Genomic DNA, 17,183 nt, shown 5'->3' with positions numbered 1-17,183 from the left:
AAATCCATCAAACACTAAGTGAGTCAGATGTAAGTTTTAAATCTTGTAAATTTTTTTCATTTTGAATTTCGATAACATGTTAGACACTGAACATTTAAATCAGCAGTGTTTGGTGCAGATAAGTTTCAGTAATGACACACAGACTTTGAATTTTACTTGAGGATATAATGTAGCTAAAATACTGCTTAGATTCAAAATGCAGCATTCACTGCAATTAATGCAGCTGAAATGCTTTTGAAGGTTAAAATACAAATATTTATTTAAAGTAATTATTGCAGTACATTAAAAACTGAAACGTTGTGTATGATTCCTGTAACTTACCTGCACCATACACAATTGTTTGTAGTGTTGGGTGTAATACAGCTGAAATGCTAATGAAATTCAAAATACATAAAAGTTAAATCAATATATCCAAAATTTAAAGATGGTGCATCGTTGCTGACACCTCACTGCACCATACACAGCTGTTTTTAATGTTATATATAATTCATCTGAAATATTATTGAAATTCAAAATACATAAAAATTAATAAAAACTAGTTTTATTAATTTTTGTGTATTTTGATTTTCAATAATATTTCAGCTGCATTATTTACAACACTAAAAACAGCTGTGTATGGTGCACCAAGGTGCCAGCAATGATGCACAGCCTTTGGATTTTTGATATATTGCTGTAACTACTTTTTTATTAATTTTTATATATTTTGGATTTTAATAATATTTCAGCTGTATTACACCCAACACTAAAAACAATTGTGTATGGTGCAGTGAGGTTTCAGCAATCATACACAACTTGTGAATTTTGAATGTACTGCAATAATTATTTTATATTAATATTTGTATTTTAACTTTCAAAAGCATTTCAGCTGTATTAATTGCAGTGAATGCTACATTTTGAATCTAAGCAGTATTTTAAATGTTCAATGTCTAAAATTTCGAAATTGAAAATGGAAAAAATAACTTAAATCTGACTCACTGAGTTTTTGATGAATTTAAAAAACTTTTGATTTAGAATTTGATCCACTTAAATAAGACGTTTTCTTTTCTACACTCTTATTTTTTAAACTAATATTTTAGATGGTTAAGGATCTATTAAACCTTCAAGACTGCTAATCGATTACTGAACCTCCGTCATCAAGCTAACTAGCTATATCAGTATACAGGTAGTATCAGTTTTTACAGGTAAGGTACGCTCAGTACTGTTAGGACAAGTATTGGCGAGTACATTTTAGTTACAGGTTAATTCAAAGTCCTTTTTCTAAATTAAAGCGGTTTGAATTTCTAACCATAATTTAGAGCGAATAACACCATTAATCAGACGTGTATGGACACAGTGTTTATGGAGCTATTGACGTTTTATTGTCTGCCGGTGTCTGTTGTTAGCATGAACAATTAAAATATGTATTTAAATGCACAGAAACGCTTTGGAGGAAAACAGAGGCGTGTGCATGTGGGCGTGGTCTAGAAGTGCATGATTTTCCTTCTGACTGAAAAACTTGTCTCAGTTCTATGGTATTAACACAAAATAGCGGTACGTTAAATGTCACCCAAACCGCAAAAGAACAGGTGTGCATCACTCTCTGTGGTCGGACTGTCATGAATGTGTAAGTCTTCGCTGACTACCATAGTCCGATCAAATGTTATTAGCGCCGAAAAGACGAATATCGAAAATAAAACTAACTTTACCGTGGTGTAATGTGAGGGGCTCAGGATGGTGGTCTTAACTCTTCTTCTCGTCTTGACGCTGCGATAAAACCAACCGTGTTTCATATCATCATACGTTTTATGCAAATAGTACGGAGCCCCAGAGGGGACGGAGGTAAAAAAATAATTAGTTCGAGTGAACGTTTTGCAGTTCGTACGCACGTTTTCCTTTATTCGTGGTCACGATTTCTTAAATCGTTCCCTCGTTTTCTTTTAAACGTGCGCACGTTTTCTTTACTTCGTGGGTACGTTTTTGTTTATTCGTGATCACGATTTTCTAATTTGTTCTCTTGTTTTCTTCTAATCGTTGTCATGCTTTATTTTTAACTGAACGCACGTTGTTTATTTTTTTATTCGTGCGCAAAATCAGTGTTGTAGATACAGGTCGTGTTTTTCGTCTGGTGCAGGAGTAACTAACAGCTCCCTGAGACTGTCTGATGGGTTCTGACGTGTTAGACTGATGAGATGATGGACAGAGATGCTCATCAGGTCTGATTCTGATTTGAAACTGCAACTCCTCTTCACAGCAAACGGCCCTAAGATTCTTCAGTGCAGCTGCAGTTTGGTGGAGAAATGAAGGAAGACAATAAACTACAACCACAATCTTCACTAAACTGCACTGTCTAATGATCATATTTAACACTGTTTCTGCTCCTGCAACAAGCTGCGGTGTTAGAGACCATCACACAATTACAGGAAGAAATGATCAGCGTCAACGTTTCAACAGACTCAAATTAAACACACACAGACACACTCATGTGGGATGGGGTCAAATGGCGAGAGAGTTTAACAGATCTATGGATTAGATGTGGATATATTAATGTGATGATGTTGAAACGCTGATCATTTCGTCCTGTAATTGTGTGATGGTCTCTAACACCGCAGCTTGACCGGGAGCAGAAACACCGTGGGCCGTTCGTTGTGAAGAGGAGCTGCAGTTTCCTCATAACCCCCCAAATCAGAATCAGACCTGATGAGCTTCTCTGTCCATTATCTCATCACTCTAACACGTCAAAACCCGTCAGACGGTCTCAGGGAGCTGTTATCAAAACACAAACAACGAGCGTTCAGTTAAAAATAAAACATCACCACGGTTAAGAGAAAACGAGAGAACGAATTAGAAAATCGTGATCAGCAATAAAAAAACGAACCCACGAAGTAAAGAAAACGTGCGCACGATTAAAAGAAAACGATTTAAGAAATCGTGACCACGAATAAGAGAAAACGTGCGTACGAACTACAAAACGTTCGCTCGAATTATTATTTTTTTTTACCTCCGTCCCCTCCGGGGCTCCGTAAAATAGTGACATGCGCAATAGAGAGAGAGAGAGAGCGAGAGAGTGAGAGTGAGAGAGAGAGAGAGAGAGAGAGAGAGAGAGAGAGAGAGAGAGAATGTGTGTGAGAGAGAGAGAGTGTATGAGTGAGAGCCTGAAATCTCTGTAAAAAGTCAAATCTGCTCGGTTTTAAAATAATAATCATATTAATCTAAATGTAAACTGGCTGGTTTAATATGTCAGTGTGTAACAGTGATGTGAGGAGATGTGCAGGACTGTAAGAACAGCTTTACTGAAGAACTGTAGATGTTCTTTCCTTTTTCTCTCTCTGTTATGGTGACTTCTTAATGTATGAGTTTTTATGATGTAGTTCAGTCAGCAGTGCTGAATCACTGCGTGTTTTATTAATGTATGAATCTTTACATTAATGTAAACAGTAACTGCACATTTTACAGGTATATTAAAGAAATTGTGTTTGATGATCTGCCAGAATATTCAGTTCTACAGTGAACCGCTCTGAGCCTCAGATCTTCACACACCCAGCCAGCATATCTCCAAATCTGTCCCACTGCAGAGCGGAGCAGGAAAAGGGTTTCTCTGCTTGTAAATCTCCACCAGGTGCATGATGGGAAATGGTTCAGTAAAATGGACATGAAGTGTTGAGGCTCCCAAAGTGGATTGATTTGTGTTGAAAGGACAAAATGGCTCTTCTTAACATTTGGGTTGTGACCCCTGACCTAGAGGTACCTGATGAAACAGTTAGTGTAACAGGCAGGACATTCACAACACATTCAAATGTTCAAACAAGATCAATCACTTTTACAGGAGCAGCTCTCAGATCTGTGATACAGATTAATGTTTAAATATGATGTAAGGGATTCAGTTCAGTTCTGTCAGCTGTAACTCTGTAAACGGAGGCTGGACTTCAGTCTGGCTGCTTAACCACATTTTACTCCACCTTAGATTGTGCCCTGCCCCCTACTAAACCTGGCAACTGTGTAAAGATGAATGTGACTATAGGATTGTAGTGTTGGCGCAGAAGAAGAACCAAGTCTGCCATTTTCTCTTAAAGGAACTCTTTACTCAAACAGATGGGAACCACAGGGAAAAGAGGGGGAAAGGGCACCAAAACACAAACACAACATGGGAGGGAAGTAACTCCAAAAGGGTGGACCATAGCTTCAAATGTAAGGGCGAAACTCCAACTGGGTGGACCATAGCGTTAAATGGGAGTGGCAAAACTCAGAATGGGTGGGCCATAGCTTTAAATGGAGGGGTGAAATTCCAAATGGGTGGGCAGTCGCTTCAAATGGGAGGGGCAAAACGCAAAATGGGTGGACCATAGCTTCACTGTGCTTTATAGTGAACTACCCTAATCATTAGTTCACTATTACCTAATGAGTAGTTAACTAGTAGTCCTTGGTAGTTAAGAGTAGTTACTGCTGTTAATGTAGCACTACTCATTCGTTCCTGGTTAGTTCCTGATTAGTTAGTTATTAACTATGAAACAGTATTGTAAAGTGTTACCACCTAAATTTGATTTAAACCATTCTAAAACTGCCCTAGAAACCGACCCAGAATTCAAGATGCTGGATTAAAATCTTGTGGTCAATGGTATCAAAAGCTGCACTGAGATCTAATAAGACCAGAATAGAAGGATTTTGTGCATCAGCACTGACGCTGACCACATTCATAACATGAACCAATGCCGTCTCTGTACTGTGGTCAGAATGAAAACCTGACTGAAGCTTCTCATGTAACTTGATTGATATTAGATACACATTTATATTTATTATTAACGAGCACAGAACGTCGTAAGGGGGCCGGACTCACTAGAGCTGAGTCTGTTTTAGACTGATATGGAACCATTTAACAGAATGGCACTTAACAGAGCCTCCTTTCTGGAGCTGGTCCAGCCTGCAGGGCGTGTCTGGGGTTATTTTGATAACCACCTTATCAGGAGTGCACAGTAAAAGTGTCTCGTCAGATCTGCCTAAAAATGAGTTCATGCTGAACAAATAAATTAACCAGTTTAATCACCAGTAAATCAATATTTTGTATGAACGATTCTTTAAACGCTTGACTGTTAATGATCTGCGCCTGCGCGGTCGGACCTGTTAGGGCGGGTAGTCAGAACACCTGTGAAGTAGAATCGAAAGTAACAGTGAACTGCAGACACTTCGTGATTTCAGCGTCCTCTCCTGACCTCTGAGGAGTCCGGGAGCAGAAGGAGTCTGGAATAGACCATTAAAGAAACAAGATTAAAGAAACAAGCAGGCAAAGAAAACACATTCAACTCAAACCTGCTTAACCACATTTTACTCCACCTTAGATTGTGTCCTGCCCCTACTAAACCTGGCAACTGTGTACAAATGAACATGACTGTAGGATTGTAGTGTTGGCACAGTAGCAGACCCAAGTCTGCCATTTTCTCTTAAAGGAACTCTTTACTGAAACAGATGGGAACCACAGGGAAAAGAGGGGGAAGGACACCAAAACACAAACACAACAAAAGGGAGGGGCGTAACTCCAAAAGGGTGGACGATGGCTTTAAAAGGGAGGGGCGCAACTCCAAATGGGTGGGCCATAGTTTTAAATGTGAGGAACGAAACTCCAACTGGATGAACCGTAGCTTTAAATGGGAGGGGCAAAACTCTGAATGGGTGGGCCATAGTTTCAAATGGGAGGAGTGAAACTCCAAATGGGTGGGCAGCCGCTTCAAATGGGGGGGTGAAACTCCAAATGGGTGGACCATAGCTTCAAATGGGAGGGGTGTAACTCCAAATCGGTGGACCATAACTTCAAATGGGAGGGACGAAATGCAAAATGGGTGGACCATAGCTTCAAAAGGGAGGGGCAAAACCCCAAATGGGTGGATCATAGCTTCAAAAGGGAGGAGCAAAACGTAAAATTGGTGGACCATAGCTTCAAATGGGTGGGGCGTAACTCCAAATGGATGGACCATAGCTTCAAATCAGAGGGGCAAAATGCAAAATGGGTGGACCATAGCTTCAAATGGGAGAGGCATAACTCCAAATGGCTGGACCATAGCTTGAAAAGGGAGGGGCAAAATGGATTGACCATAGCTTCAAAAGGGAGGGGCATAACTCCAAATGGCTGGACCATAGCTTCAAAAGGGAGTGGCGTAACTCCTAATGGGTGGACCGTAGCTTCATATGGAAGGGAAGAAACTCCAGCTGGATGGACCATAACTTCAAATGGGAGGGGCAAAATGCAAAACGGGTGGACCCAAGCTTCAAATGGGAGGGCCATAACTCAAAATAGGTGGACCATAGCTTCAAATGGGAGGGGCATAACTCCAAATGGGTGGACCATAGCTTCACTGTGCTGAGCCCCAGATCTTTACATGCCCAGCCGACATATCTTCCCATTTGTACCACTACAAATCAGAGAACGAAAAGCGTTTCTCTGCTTGTAAATTTCTACCAGGACCATGAAGGGAAAATGTAAAATCAGAAACACAATGAAGAATCAGTAAATTTTAAGGTCACTCTTAAAAAGTGTCTGTCAGATAGTAATCAGAATGTTGCTATGAGGAAAAAAGACAAAAAAACACATCCTACTCAAACCTGCTTAACCATATTTTACTCCACCTTAGATTGTGCCCTGCCACCTACTAACCCTGGCAACTGTGTAAGATGAATATGACTGTATATGACTGAATAGGATTGTAGTGTTGGCACAGAAGCAGAAGTCTGCCATTTTCTCTTAAAGGAACTCTTTACTGAAACAGATGGGAACCACAGGGAAAAGAGGGGGAAGGGCACCAAAACACAAACACAACATGAAGGTGGTGGACACACTAATTAGTAAATGCACAGAAAACATGATAAAACATGATAAAAAAAACAACACAACTGTCGTGAAGTCATAACACATATTAGACTCATAAATTTCAACATGTGCAACATTAATTGCTTCCTGAGAGGCACTTTGCATGGCCAAACCCCATCCCCATGGCAGCGTGGCCCATGGCCCAGGTTTGGCTGTCTTGGTGACCACACAGCCCAAACAAAGTCCCTAGGGTGCACGAAGTCCTGTCCTGTCCAGCACAAGTGCACCCCCAGGCACCCCAGGCACCCCAGTCCTCTCTCAGGCCTGTGTCCTTGGGTTAGGGTTAGGTTTAGCCAGTAGAGCCTCAGCTGCAACTGCTTCAGTGTCTTGCCCGCTCCAAAGGGTCCAATGCCAGCTGCTCCATGCACAGTGCCCAACACCATCTTCCTTAGGTTTCCCAGGCACAGCCTCCTCCCACACACAGCACAACATCTAGTCATGCATCCCAGCCATCACAAAGCATCTTAGCAGTGAAGTCTGCCGAACAGAGTTTCTGTCCTGTCTGGAGCCATCCGCAGAGGAATCTTGAATCTAGCTGCCTCAAACAACTTCACTTATTATAAAAAGTTCAAATGTAGTCTTATAAAAGGATTCAGAGATCAGATTATTCTTCATTTTAATGTGGGTGCAGATTGAACTACTCAGCGTCCTTTAAAGTGTACTTTAGATCTCCCTCACTAAACCTACTATAATCCTGCTAACACAGGGTGATATGTGCTTTCCTCAGCTGAAGTACAGTGAGCGGTGTCAGACTTTTAGTACTTTGTTTGCTTGTGGATAGCAAAGTTTGTTAAGTTAGCTCACCGACAAGCTGTCTCCAGAAACTGATCTACACAAAGCTTTAAGCCATAACAGAGAACTTATCTGGTTGATTTTAGATAACAAAACCTCATTAACTGGTCTTTGCGTTAGAAGTGTATACTGATTCAGTGGTCCAAGACCATTTTTCTACAGGAGTGTAATCAAACGTGGTATGGTATAAAAAGGTTATCATATTCTCAGACTGATGATTCTGGGATAATTGTGACACATTTAAAATGTAAACTACATTTAGTAGGCGGTAATAAAGCTTTTCAAATTAATCATTCTTAATGTTGAATCACTGAAATTGAAGACAGGAAACATATTCTCTGAAAGGGAATTGGTTTGGGCTGAACCTTTGTGGAAAAATGTGCAATAAACTTTTTTGACATCCATTAAGATTTACATTCATTAATTAATATATTTTTTATTAATTAAAATTTGGCTAATATTATGTATAAATTTAATAAATACCACCAAACTATTGTGCATACTTTTGTAATCCTGAGGAAATATATAATTTTGACATTTCCAGTCTTTGGGAAACCCCTTGGGTGCTGGATCAGAACTTCATTGGCATGTGATTTAGAACTGTGATACATGTAGCTTTGGATATTTTTCAAATTTCCATCAAAGAATATTATTACTTCAGGTAGTGTTAATAGTTCAGAGACTGTACCAGGGAATATGTTAGACATTACATCTCATATAAATACTCTTTCCTCCCGTAATGAGTCTGTTTATCCCTCTGACTGTCTGTCTGTTGTTCTCTGCTTTGTAGAGCTCAGAGCTGTGGTGTTTGGGGGGAAGTTTGCTGGGAAGACCACACTGATCAATGCCGTGTTTGGAGAAGGCTTCCTGCCGAATCAGAAGAGGACTGCCCAGTGCAAGAAGCTACGGGGAAATGTGTGTGGAAGAGAGCTGATGCTGGTTGACACTCCAGGCTGGTGGAAGCATTTTCCACTGAGCGACACTGCAAACTTTCTGAAAAAGGAGCTCATTCAAGGAGTCTCTTTGTGCCATCCAGGACCCCATGTGATCCTGTTGGTCATTGAGATTGACATTCCATTCACAGAGAAGCACAGAAAAGCTGCAGTGGATCACCTTGCACTCCTTGGTGACCAGATCTGGACACACACTCTTGTGCTGTTCACTAGAAGCCGCTCTCTGGGGAACAGAACTATAGAAGAGCACATTGAAAAAGAGGGGGAAGCTCTAAAGTGGCTGATAGAGAAATGTGGGAACAGATATCATGTCTTTGACAGTACAGTCTCAGATAAAACATCTCAGGTGACGGAGCTGCTGGAAAAGATTGAGGATATAGTGAGAATAAATGATGGTGCTCATTTCCAAATTGAGGCAAAGATACTGGAGGAGGCTGCAGAGTGGAAGAGGACTGTGATGACCAGAGCAAAGTCCAGAGAGTTAAAACAACGAGAACGACTTGACAAAGAGGGTAAGTTACAGTCAGATTGGTGAAAAAACATCATCATGGTTGATTAGCTCAATCTCACACTGAAAAAAATTGTTAAAAAATCAAACCTTTAATTGATGTAAATTTATTCATAGATCCTCAAGTTAATACTTAGAAATTTGTGCAACCTCCATTTGCCAACATAACTGAGAATACAGAGCTGAAATCACTTCCCAATACAGATTTTCTCTCCTAATTCTCCAGAGTCCTCATATATATATATATATATATATATATATATATATATATATATATAGTGATGTCTTAAGTACTTAAATAGTCACTCAAGATGATCCTACTTATTTTCTTAAAATAAGACAATCTTGTTTTCCTGCATCGGCTAAGGTAAGATTAACATTAAATGTTTCAAGATGTCTTTAATTCACCAGTGGCTCGATCACAATGTTTAAGCTCTTGGATGTATCAATATAGAAGCAGTCACACTTGGTAGGAGAGATGAGGACATAAATAACAAGATTTTAAAATAGGAAGCATTTTGGATTCATACTCTAGGTACCATGGCACCAGCAAGGATGAATGATCAATTTCATCTTGCATGTTTTAAAATGTCCACTGTAAAAAAAAAATTCAAGCAGCTGTGATCTCTTGCTTTTTCTCTTTGCAGAGCCAACGCACCATTAAGCATGTCAAAAAACGCGAAGTGGAACTCCCTTTTTTTGACATTTTCACTCATCATTATCAATCATCATCATTATCATATTCTTATTCTGCTTGATCCAGCTAGGGTCGCAGTTGCAATAGGGAAAGCAGAGAAGCCCAGACAGCCTTGTCCCCCTGCAATTTCCTCCAGCTCATTCTGGAGGATCCCGAGCCACTCCCAGGCCAACTTGGAGATATAATCCATCCAGTGGGTCCTGGGATGACCTTGGGGTCTCGTCTCAGTTGGCTGTGCCTGGTAAACCTCCGAAGGGAGGATCAGATGCCTGAACCACTTCAACTGGCTCCTTTCAATGTGGAGGAGTAGCAGCTCTACTCTGAGCTCATCCCGGATGACTGAGCTTCTCACACTGTCCATTAGGTTATAGACCACCACCCTGCGAAGAAAGCTCATTTCCACTGCTTGTACTCATGATCTCATTCTTTCGGTCGTTACCTTAAATCTCATGACCACAGGTGAGGGTTGGGATGTAGACTGACCAGTAAAGAGAGAGCTCTGCCTTATGGCTCAGCTCCCTCTTCACCACTACAGTCCAGTACAGTGACTGCATTACTGCTGCCGCCTGTCCCAGCCTGTGGCCGATCTGACTATCCCTCTTCCCATCACTCTCAACAAGACCTGTGCCTGGTAAACCTCCAATGTGAGGCAGCCGGGGGGGCATCCTAATTAGATGCCTGAACCACCTCAACTGGCTCCTTTCAGTGTGGAGGAGTAGCAGCTCTACTCTGAGCTCCTCCCAGAGGACTGAGCTTCTCACCATATCAAGTAGGCCACTGCCCATTACCCTGTGAAGAAAGCTCATTTCCGCCGCTTGTATCTGCAGTCTCATTCTTTCGGTAATTAATCAAAGTTGATGACCACAGGTGAGGGTCGGGATATAGGCCAATCAGTAAAACAGAGAGCTTTGCCCTATGGCTCAGGTCTCTCTTCAACCCTACAGCCCAGTACAGTGACAGCATTACTGCTGCTGCCTGTCCCAGCCGATAATCTCACCATCCCTCCTCCCATTACTCATGAACAAGATCCCAAGATACTTAAACTCCTCCACCTGGGTCCTCTCCCCTTATCTGGAGGAGTCATGCCATCCTTTTCCGGGTGAGGACCGTGGACTCATACTTAGAGTTGCTGATCTGCATACCAACTATTTAACACTCAGCTGCAAACTGCTCCAGTGAGCACTGGAGGCATCCATGTGATGGAGCCCACCATCCGGCCTCTACGCATAATGCCCTCCTGACTTCAGCTATGCCTTGACATCCTGTCCATTAATATCACAAACAGGAGTGATGACAAGTCATAACCTTGGCAGAGTCCAACAACCACTTTAAACAAGCTTGCCTTAATGCCGAGTATACGGACGCAGTTCTCACTCCGGAAATATAGAGATTGTGATGAAGAAAAAGTGGTGATCAGTTGGCAGTTCAGCACCTCTCTTCACCTGAGTGTCCAGAATGGTCTCAAGTCAGATGAAACAATTAAAAATGTTGATCACTGACCTTTGAATAAGGAGCTCTGGTACCAAATGCACTTATGAACATCCTTGTGTTCAGTCATGGTGTTCAATCCATGACTAGCACAGAAAGTCAATAACAATTCACCATTCAAGTTTAGATCGGACAGGCCATTCTTCCCAATCACTCTATCCAGGTTTCCCAGTCATTGCCAATGTGAGCATTGAAGTCTCCCAGCAAGACTATGGATTCCGTAGGTCTCACCCACTTGCTAAAAGAAGGCCAAATACACAAAACTGTTGTTTGAGCGTAAATAACATTGAGGAGACCCTCCAGTCCACTGGGACAAACTAACTACACGGCAACTTGCTGGGGGGCTTGTGCATATACCCATACCCAGCCAGTGCCACACGCCCTGTGAAACTCCCATATAAAAAGGTTTCCAGGGCCGACACTGTAAATGGAGGTGAGCCCAAATATGTTTAGTTGGTACCTCTCAACCTCTCACACAAGCTCTGACTTCTTCCCTCCCAGTGAGGTGACATTCCAGGTGCCAACAGCCAGTTTCCACCGCAGGAGTCAATGCCGCCTAGGACCTCCCCACCATCTCCTTCTCTCTAGAAGGCACTACACCAGTCCCCTATGCTGAACTTGGCGGGTCGTGGGCCCACATTGTCCCCCTACTTTGCCTTTTCAGCCTGAGCCCAAGAGGGTTACATGAGCTTGGCACTTGCCGAGGAACACTACCTCAGGCCTGGCTCATGGGGTAGGTCCTGGTAACCCTCTACCGTGCAAAGTACACAATATATAATGTCCATTATTCATAGCTGATTTTGGATCATGTTAGTCTGGGTCTTGACTCCATATGTGTTCGCCTTGAAGACCCTACCAGGAGCATACTGCTCCAGATGACATAGCTCTGAAAATCCCTAGTCCACACAAAACCTTCCGCCATGCCAAGGTCCCAATCTGGGAAGGACATCATTATCAAGAATGGAACTGTTATGGATCTGCCTTCCTATTTCTGTGTCTGAGTTATATTTTATTGTTCTCTGTAAAATGTTGTACTTTTTTCCTCAGAGCTGAGAATCGCATTGCTGGGTTGGGTGATTGCTGGGAAGAGTTCAGCAGGAAATACCATCCTTGACAAAAAAGTGTTTGTTACTGATCAAAGTACTCTTGAATGTCAAAGTGGATGTGGGGAAGTGGATGGAAGACCAGTAACTGTGCTCGATACACCCAGCTGGTTTAAGTACTTTCCTGCTCAGTACACTCCAGCATGGATAAAGTCTGGAATTTTCAATGGTGTATTTCAGACTGTCACCCCCCCACATTGCATACTTCTAGTGATTCCTGCAGACACATCATTCCACGAGGAACAGAGAAAGGTCATTGAAGAGAATATGAGCTTACTCGGAGAGCAGGTGTGGCGACACACCATTGTACTTTTCACATGGGGTGACATACTTGGAGACGTGACCATAGAGCAGCACATTGAGAGTGAAGGTGAAGCTCTGCAGTGGGTGGTCGAGAAATGTGACAACAGATATCACATCTTCAACAATGAGGACAGAAGGAATCGTGTTCAGGTTACAGAACTGCTCCAGAAGATTGATCAGCTGATGGCTCAAAACAGTTCATTCCAGCTGAATGCTGAGATGTTTGGTGGAATTCATGCAAAGCAAGAAGAAGATGCACAAACAGAGACCACTGATGAGTATAACCTACAGGATATTGTCCGATTTGTGGATGAGGAATGGAGAAGAAGGGACAAAGAGTTTCTGAAAAGGGTTTCAAAGGTGAAGAAAGACATAAAGGCTGTACAAAGGGGAGATGCAAGTTTAGAATTCCCTCCTGACCGTGAGTGTCTTTATAATCCCTACATAAGCCTTCAGCTGTTTTAAGCTGTTACAATAGAAATAACCTCACATATTTTCTGCAGTGAGTGAGACGAGATTAAACACTGAGACAGAGGATCACACTGATGAGAAAGTGTCTCAAACAGAGCCGGAGTCTCGCAGTGAGTAAATCAGTCTACCTGTTTGCCGTATTGTAAAGTTTTACCAATTGCATTGTCCAAGAATTTTCAGAATTCTACTGTATTCAGGTCTGTTTTATGTTTTCTAAGAAAATCATGGCACAACACAGATGTCACTGTGTCTCTGTGTCTGCATTCAGATGTAGGAACAGTTCAGGATGAGGCTAAAAGCACCCTGAAACTCAAGGATCAGATTAAAGAGATGCTTGATCGGGAGTGGAGCAGACGAGAAGAGGCACTGATGGGAAGATTTCAGGAAATGTTGAGCGATCAGGGATGGGGTGAGCGACAAATCTACAACTGTATGTTACCAAATAAAGTAGTTAATACAAGGTGCAAAATACAGGAAACAACCTAATTACCCTCTTGGACCCCTTGAATGTCTCAAAATCAAAATTCTGGGGGGTCCCTGAAAATAAGCTTATGACGTCATGCTGTCCTTTAGGGAAAAATAGACACTTAAATACATATTCAAGGAAATCTCATTTTTACATGTTTAGCTTTTGTCACCCACAAGACTCTGAGATTCTGTCTTTGATATGTAGCACTGCTCTGCCTCAAGGTGGCGCTGTAGCAGACTGGTTCACCCAGTTGGTCCTTCATAGCCTAGAAATTGTAACTCTGCCCGGATTCCTCTGAAAAACTTTACAATGAGCTGCAGCAGATCTGTAAATCTGAAAACTCGCCCAGTTTCCCAAGAGTTTGGAGTGAAGAGTGACTGTTCCTCATTTCTCACACTGAAGACAGAAGAGGAGACGAGGAAGATCTCAGTTACTGTGAGGAAGAGCGCAGAACCGCACTAGAACAGAGACTCTACAGAAGAGGAGACGAGGAAGATCTCAGTTAATGTGAGGAAGAGCACAGAACCGCCCTAGAACAGAGACTCTACAGAAGAGGAGACGAGGAAGATCTCAGTTAATGTGAGGAAGAGCGCAGAACCGCACTAGAACAGAGACTCTACAGAAGAGGAGACGAGGAAGATCTCAGTTAATGTGAGGAAGAGCGCAGAACCGCACTAGAACAGAGACTCTACAGAAGAGGAGACGAGGAAGACCTCAGTTAATGAGAGGAAGAGCGCAGAACCGCACTAGAACAGAGACTCTACAGAAGAACAGCTGATAAAACAAACATTTTTTGACATTAAAGTATCAGCGACACTGTGGTGAGTGAGTGAGTTAGCAGTCAGACAACGCTGGAGTAGCCAGCCAACATGAGACTTCCTGAAAAGCAGAGGGGGATTTCACACACTGATTATAATGAACTCTTAAGCTGTGGATTTTATCAGACCACAGTTTTAGATGATAGATGATAGAAACGGGACTGACAGCTAGTTGTTCTGTTTACTGTATTCTGACTTCTGTGCTGTTCCATTCTTCCACAGAGACCCAGTCTGAGCCAACTGACGATGACAAAGAAAGATCCAAAATCAAAGTCTCCCACTGGTTCCGGGACTGCTCTGAAGGATATGGGTCGGCTCAAGGCAGTGTTCAGTCAGAATGACATCATCATAAGAGTTTTCTGTGACCTTTTCTGACCAGATAAATCAATACTACAATAATGAAACGTGTAATCAGTTCTGCTGTACTTTGTGTTTCTGTAATTTAAAGGGGAATTTCAGTTTTCTGAATGATTTAGACTTTGAGTCATTCAGAGTGGTTTGATGTGAAGTGATTAATTGTAGAGAAACATACAGACTCAGGTTTCTTTACAGTGGTGTCAGATTTCTTTACTGGGGTCATCATGACTACAACACAAATATAACCATTTTATTTACTATCCAAAACCACCAGTGAACCTGATCTTCTGAGTTTTATATGGAATGTTTATGGTAAAATAAACATTATTCTGAAAAATACAGGACACAAGGTGACCCAGGGGTTAACACAGGGGTGGAGTTAATCACTCTACCAGGTGATTGGTGGCCTCTGATTTGTACAGACAGTCTACGTGAATGAGATAATACATAATACATCATTTTTAAACTGCGTCACTTTTTCAGCCTCCATATTTGACTTATGGCATATGCTGATAGCGTCTCTGTTTGTCCAGATCTGGAGCTGCCCAGGGGTGAGTTTAGGGTCTGAATATTGGGGCTACTGCTGCAGGATTGCTTTCTACTGCCAAAAAGTGTTTAATATGAATTATGGGCTTAATAACTGTCATGTATGTATAGATAATTATAGATAATTAAACAAACTGTACTGAACCATTGTAGTCCATTGTCTTTATTGGGTGTTCCATAGTTCACCAGCTTCACTCATCGTGGTAGCTACTGTGTGATTTTCTGACGCAGTTGACAAAGTTAGTTATTTAGTTAGTACCAAGTTTTATCAGTCGGCCTTCACCAGAGTTTATTACAGTACAGCAGTTACCATGGTCAAAATACAGGAAACTGGAACTGACCCCCTTTTTATTTTATAACTTAAACATTACTAACTTTGTAAAACAAAATATAACAAATTAACACACAGATATACATGTAGGTAATTCATCCAGAATGAAGTTCTATTAAAACTAATGTCCAAAATGAAGTTCTAATAAAATTTATATCCAGAATAAAGTTCTACTAAAATTAACATCCACAATGACATTCTAATAAAATTAAAGTCAATAATGACATTGTGATAAAATTAACATCCAGAATGAACTTCTAATAAAATTCATATCCAGAATCAAGTTCTAATAAAATTAACCTCCAGAACGAGGTGCTAATAAAATTGACGTGCAGAATGAAGTTCTAATATAATTAACATCCAGAGTGAAGTTCTAATAAATGAATATCTGGAATAAATGTGTGATAAAATTCACATACTGAATTAAATTCTAATTAAATGTTTATTCAGAATGGAGTTCTAGTGCAATTAACCTAATTGATAAAGTTCTGATAAAATTAACCACGATAAATTTCTGGTAAAATGAATATCCAGATTGAAATTCTAATACAAGGAATCTAGAATGAAGTTCTATTAAAAATAAAGGAAGTGAGGCTGCATCCCTGTCCCTCATGGCCACATGGTGAGCAGGTAGATCCCATTGTTTTGACGTAAATGTGTCCCAAAGTCTGAAAATCAGTGTGGAACATTAAGAATCGCCATATTTTCTGCAGTTCAGCACTTTTTAGTGTTTTAATGTAAAATATGATGATTTTCTGTGTGAACAGCTGTTCAAAGCTGTGTTTGCTGGTCATGTGCTGGCTGAGTTTCTGAGCTCAGAATGAGCAAAAATTGTCACTGAAACAGTCACTACTGAAACATTTGGTACAGTTTGGTAGCGTTATGATTGTTTTGGTAGAGACAAAGTGGAATGTTTAATCATTAGTTTTAATAAAATAATCATAATCAAGGTTTAGAATCACTCAGAGCAAAAGGATTTTAGTCTGAAGTCCAAGATCAGCTAAAAGTCCCAAATGTGTTTCAGCTTTGAGTTTGAACCAGTTCAGTAGAATGATGCATATGTTCGGTTTGAGGTCTGGAGGTTTTATTGTTTATATTTATCATCAGAACAGACTGTGAGTTTGTGACCAAGGTCTTAAAGAGCATGTTTATCCGGGATGGTTATTTTTTTATGTCTAACCACAGATTAGAATTACTAAAAATGTTATAAAGGGCAGACTTGAGTGCCATTGAAATAAAATAAAATGAATGATTAAATAACCAAAAATAATACGAGAAAAGGAAATAAATGACTTTATCAAAAGCAGAACTGAACCTTCACCACACTTGACTCAGCACCATGTATTTGAACTGTTAAAGACTCCACAGAGATAATATCCTGTAACTCTAGTCCTAACACATACACGGAGTTCCAGCACTTCCAGTATTAATAATATTTCAGCAGATAGAAAGCAGATAAAAGTACAGACAGGGGCTGAACGTACATTAAAGCCTCATTAAAGTTTCAATTTGAAT

The 17,183-nt window shown here is 40.9% G+C and overlaps 1 protein-coding gene across 1 annotated transcript; it reads left to right on the top strand.

Annotated features, from left to right (window-relative positions):
* The first annotated feature begins 6,935 nt into the window (after window positions 1-6,935).
* LOC118812698 (GTPase IMAP family member 8-like) lies at window positions 6,936-15,460 on the top strand. The gene is made up of 6 exons (XM_036577813.1): window positions 6,936-6,978; window positions 8,415-9,089; window positions 12,318-13,097; window positions 13,180-13,257; window positions 13,416-13,556; window positions 14,657-15,460. Exons 1-6 carry the CDS (start codon window positions 6,936-6,938, stop codon window positions 14,773-14,775), a joined length of 1,836 nt encoding a protein of 611 aa, XP_036433706.1. The 3' UTR covers window positions 14,776-15,460.
* Window positions 15,461-17,183: the final 1,723 nt, after the last annotated feature.

Source organism: Colossoma macropomum, unplaced genomic scaffold (assembly GCF_904425465.1).
Source record: "Colossoma macropomum unplaced genomic scaffold, Colossoma_macropomum, whole genome shotgun sequence".
NCBI lineage: Eukaryota > Metazoa > Chordata > Actinopteri > Characiformes > Serrasalmidae > Colossoma > Colossoma macropomum.
This window is presented reverse-complemented; position numbering and strand designations above follow the sequence as displayed.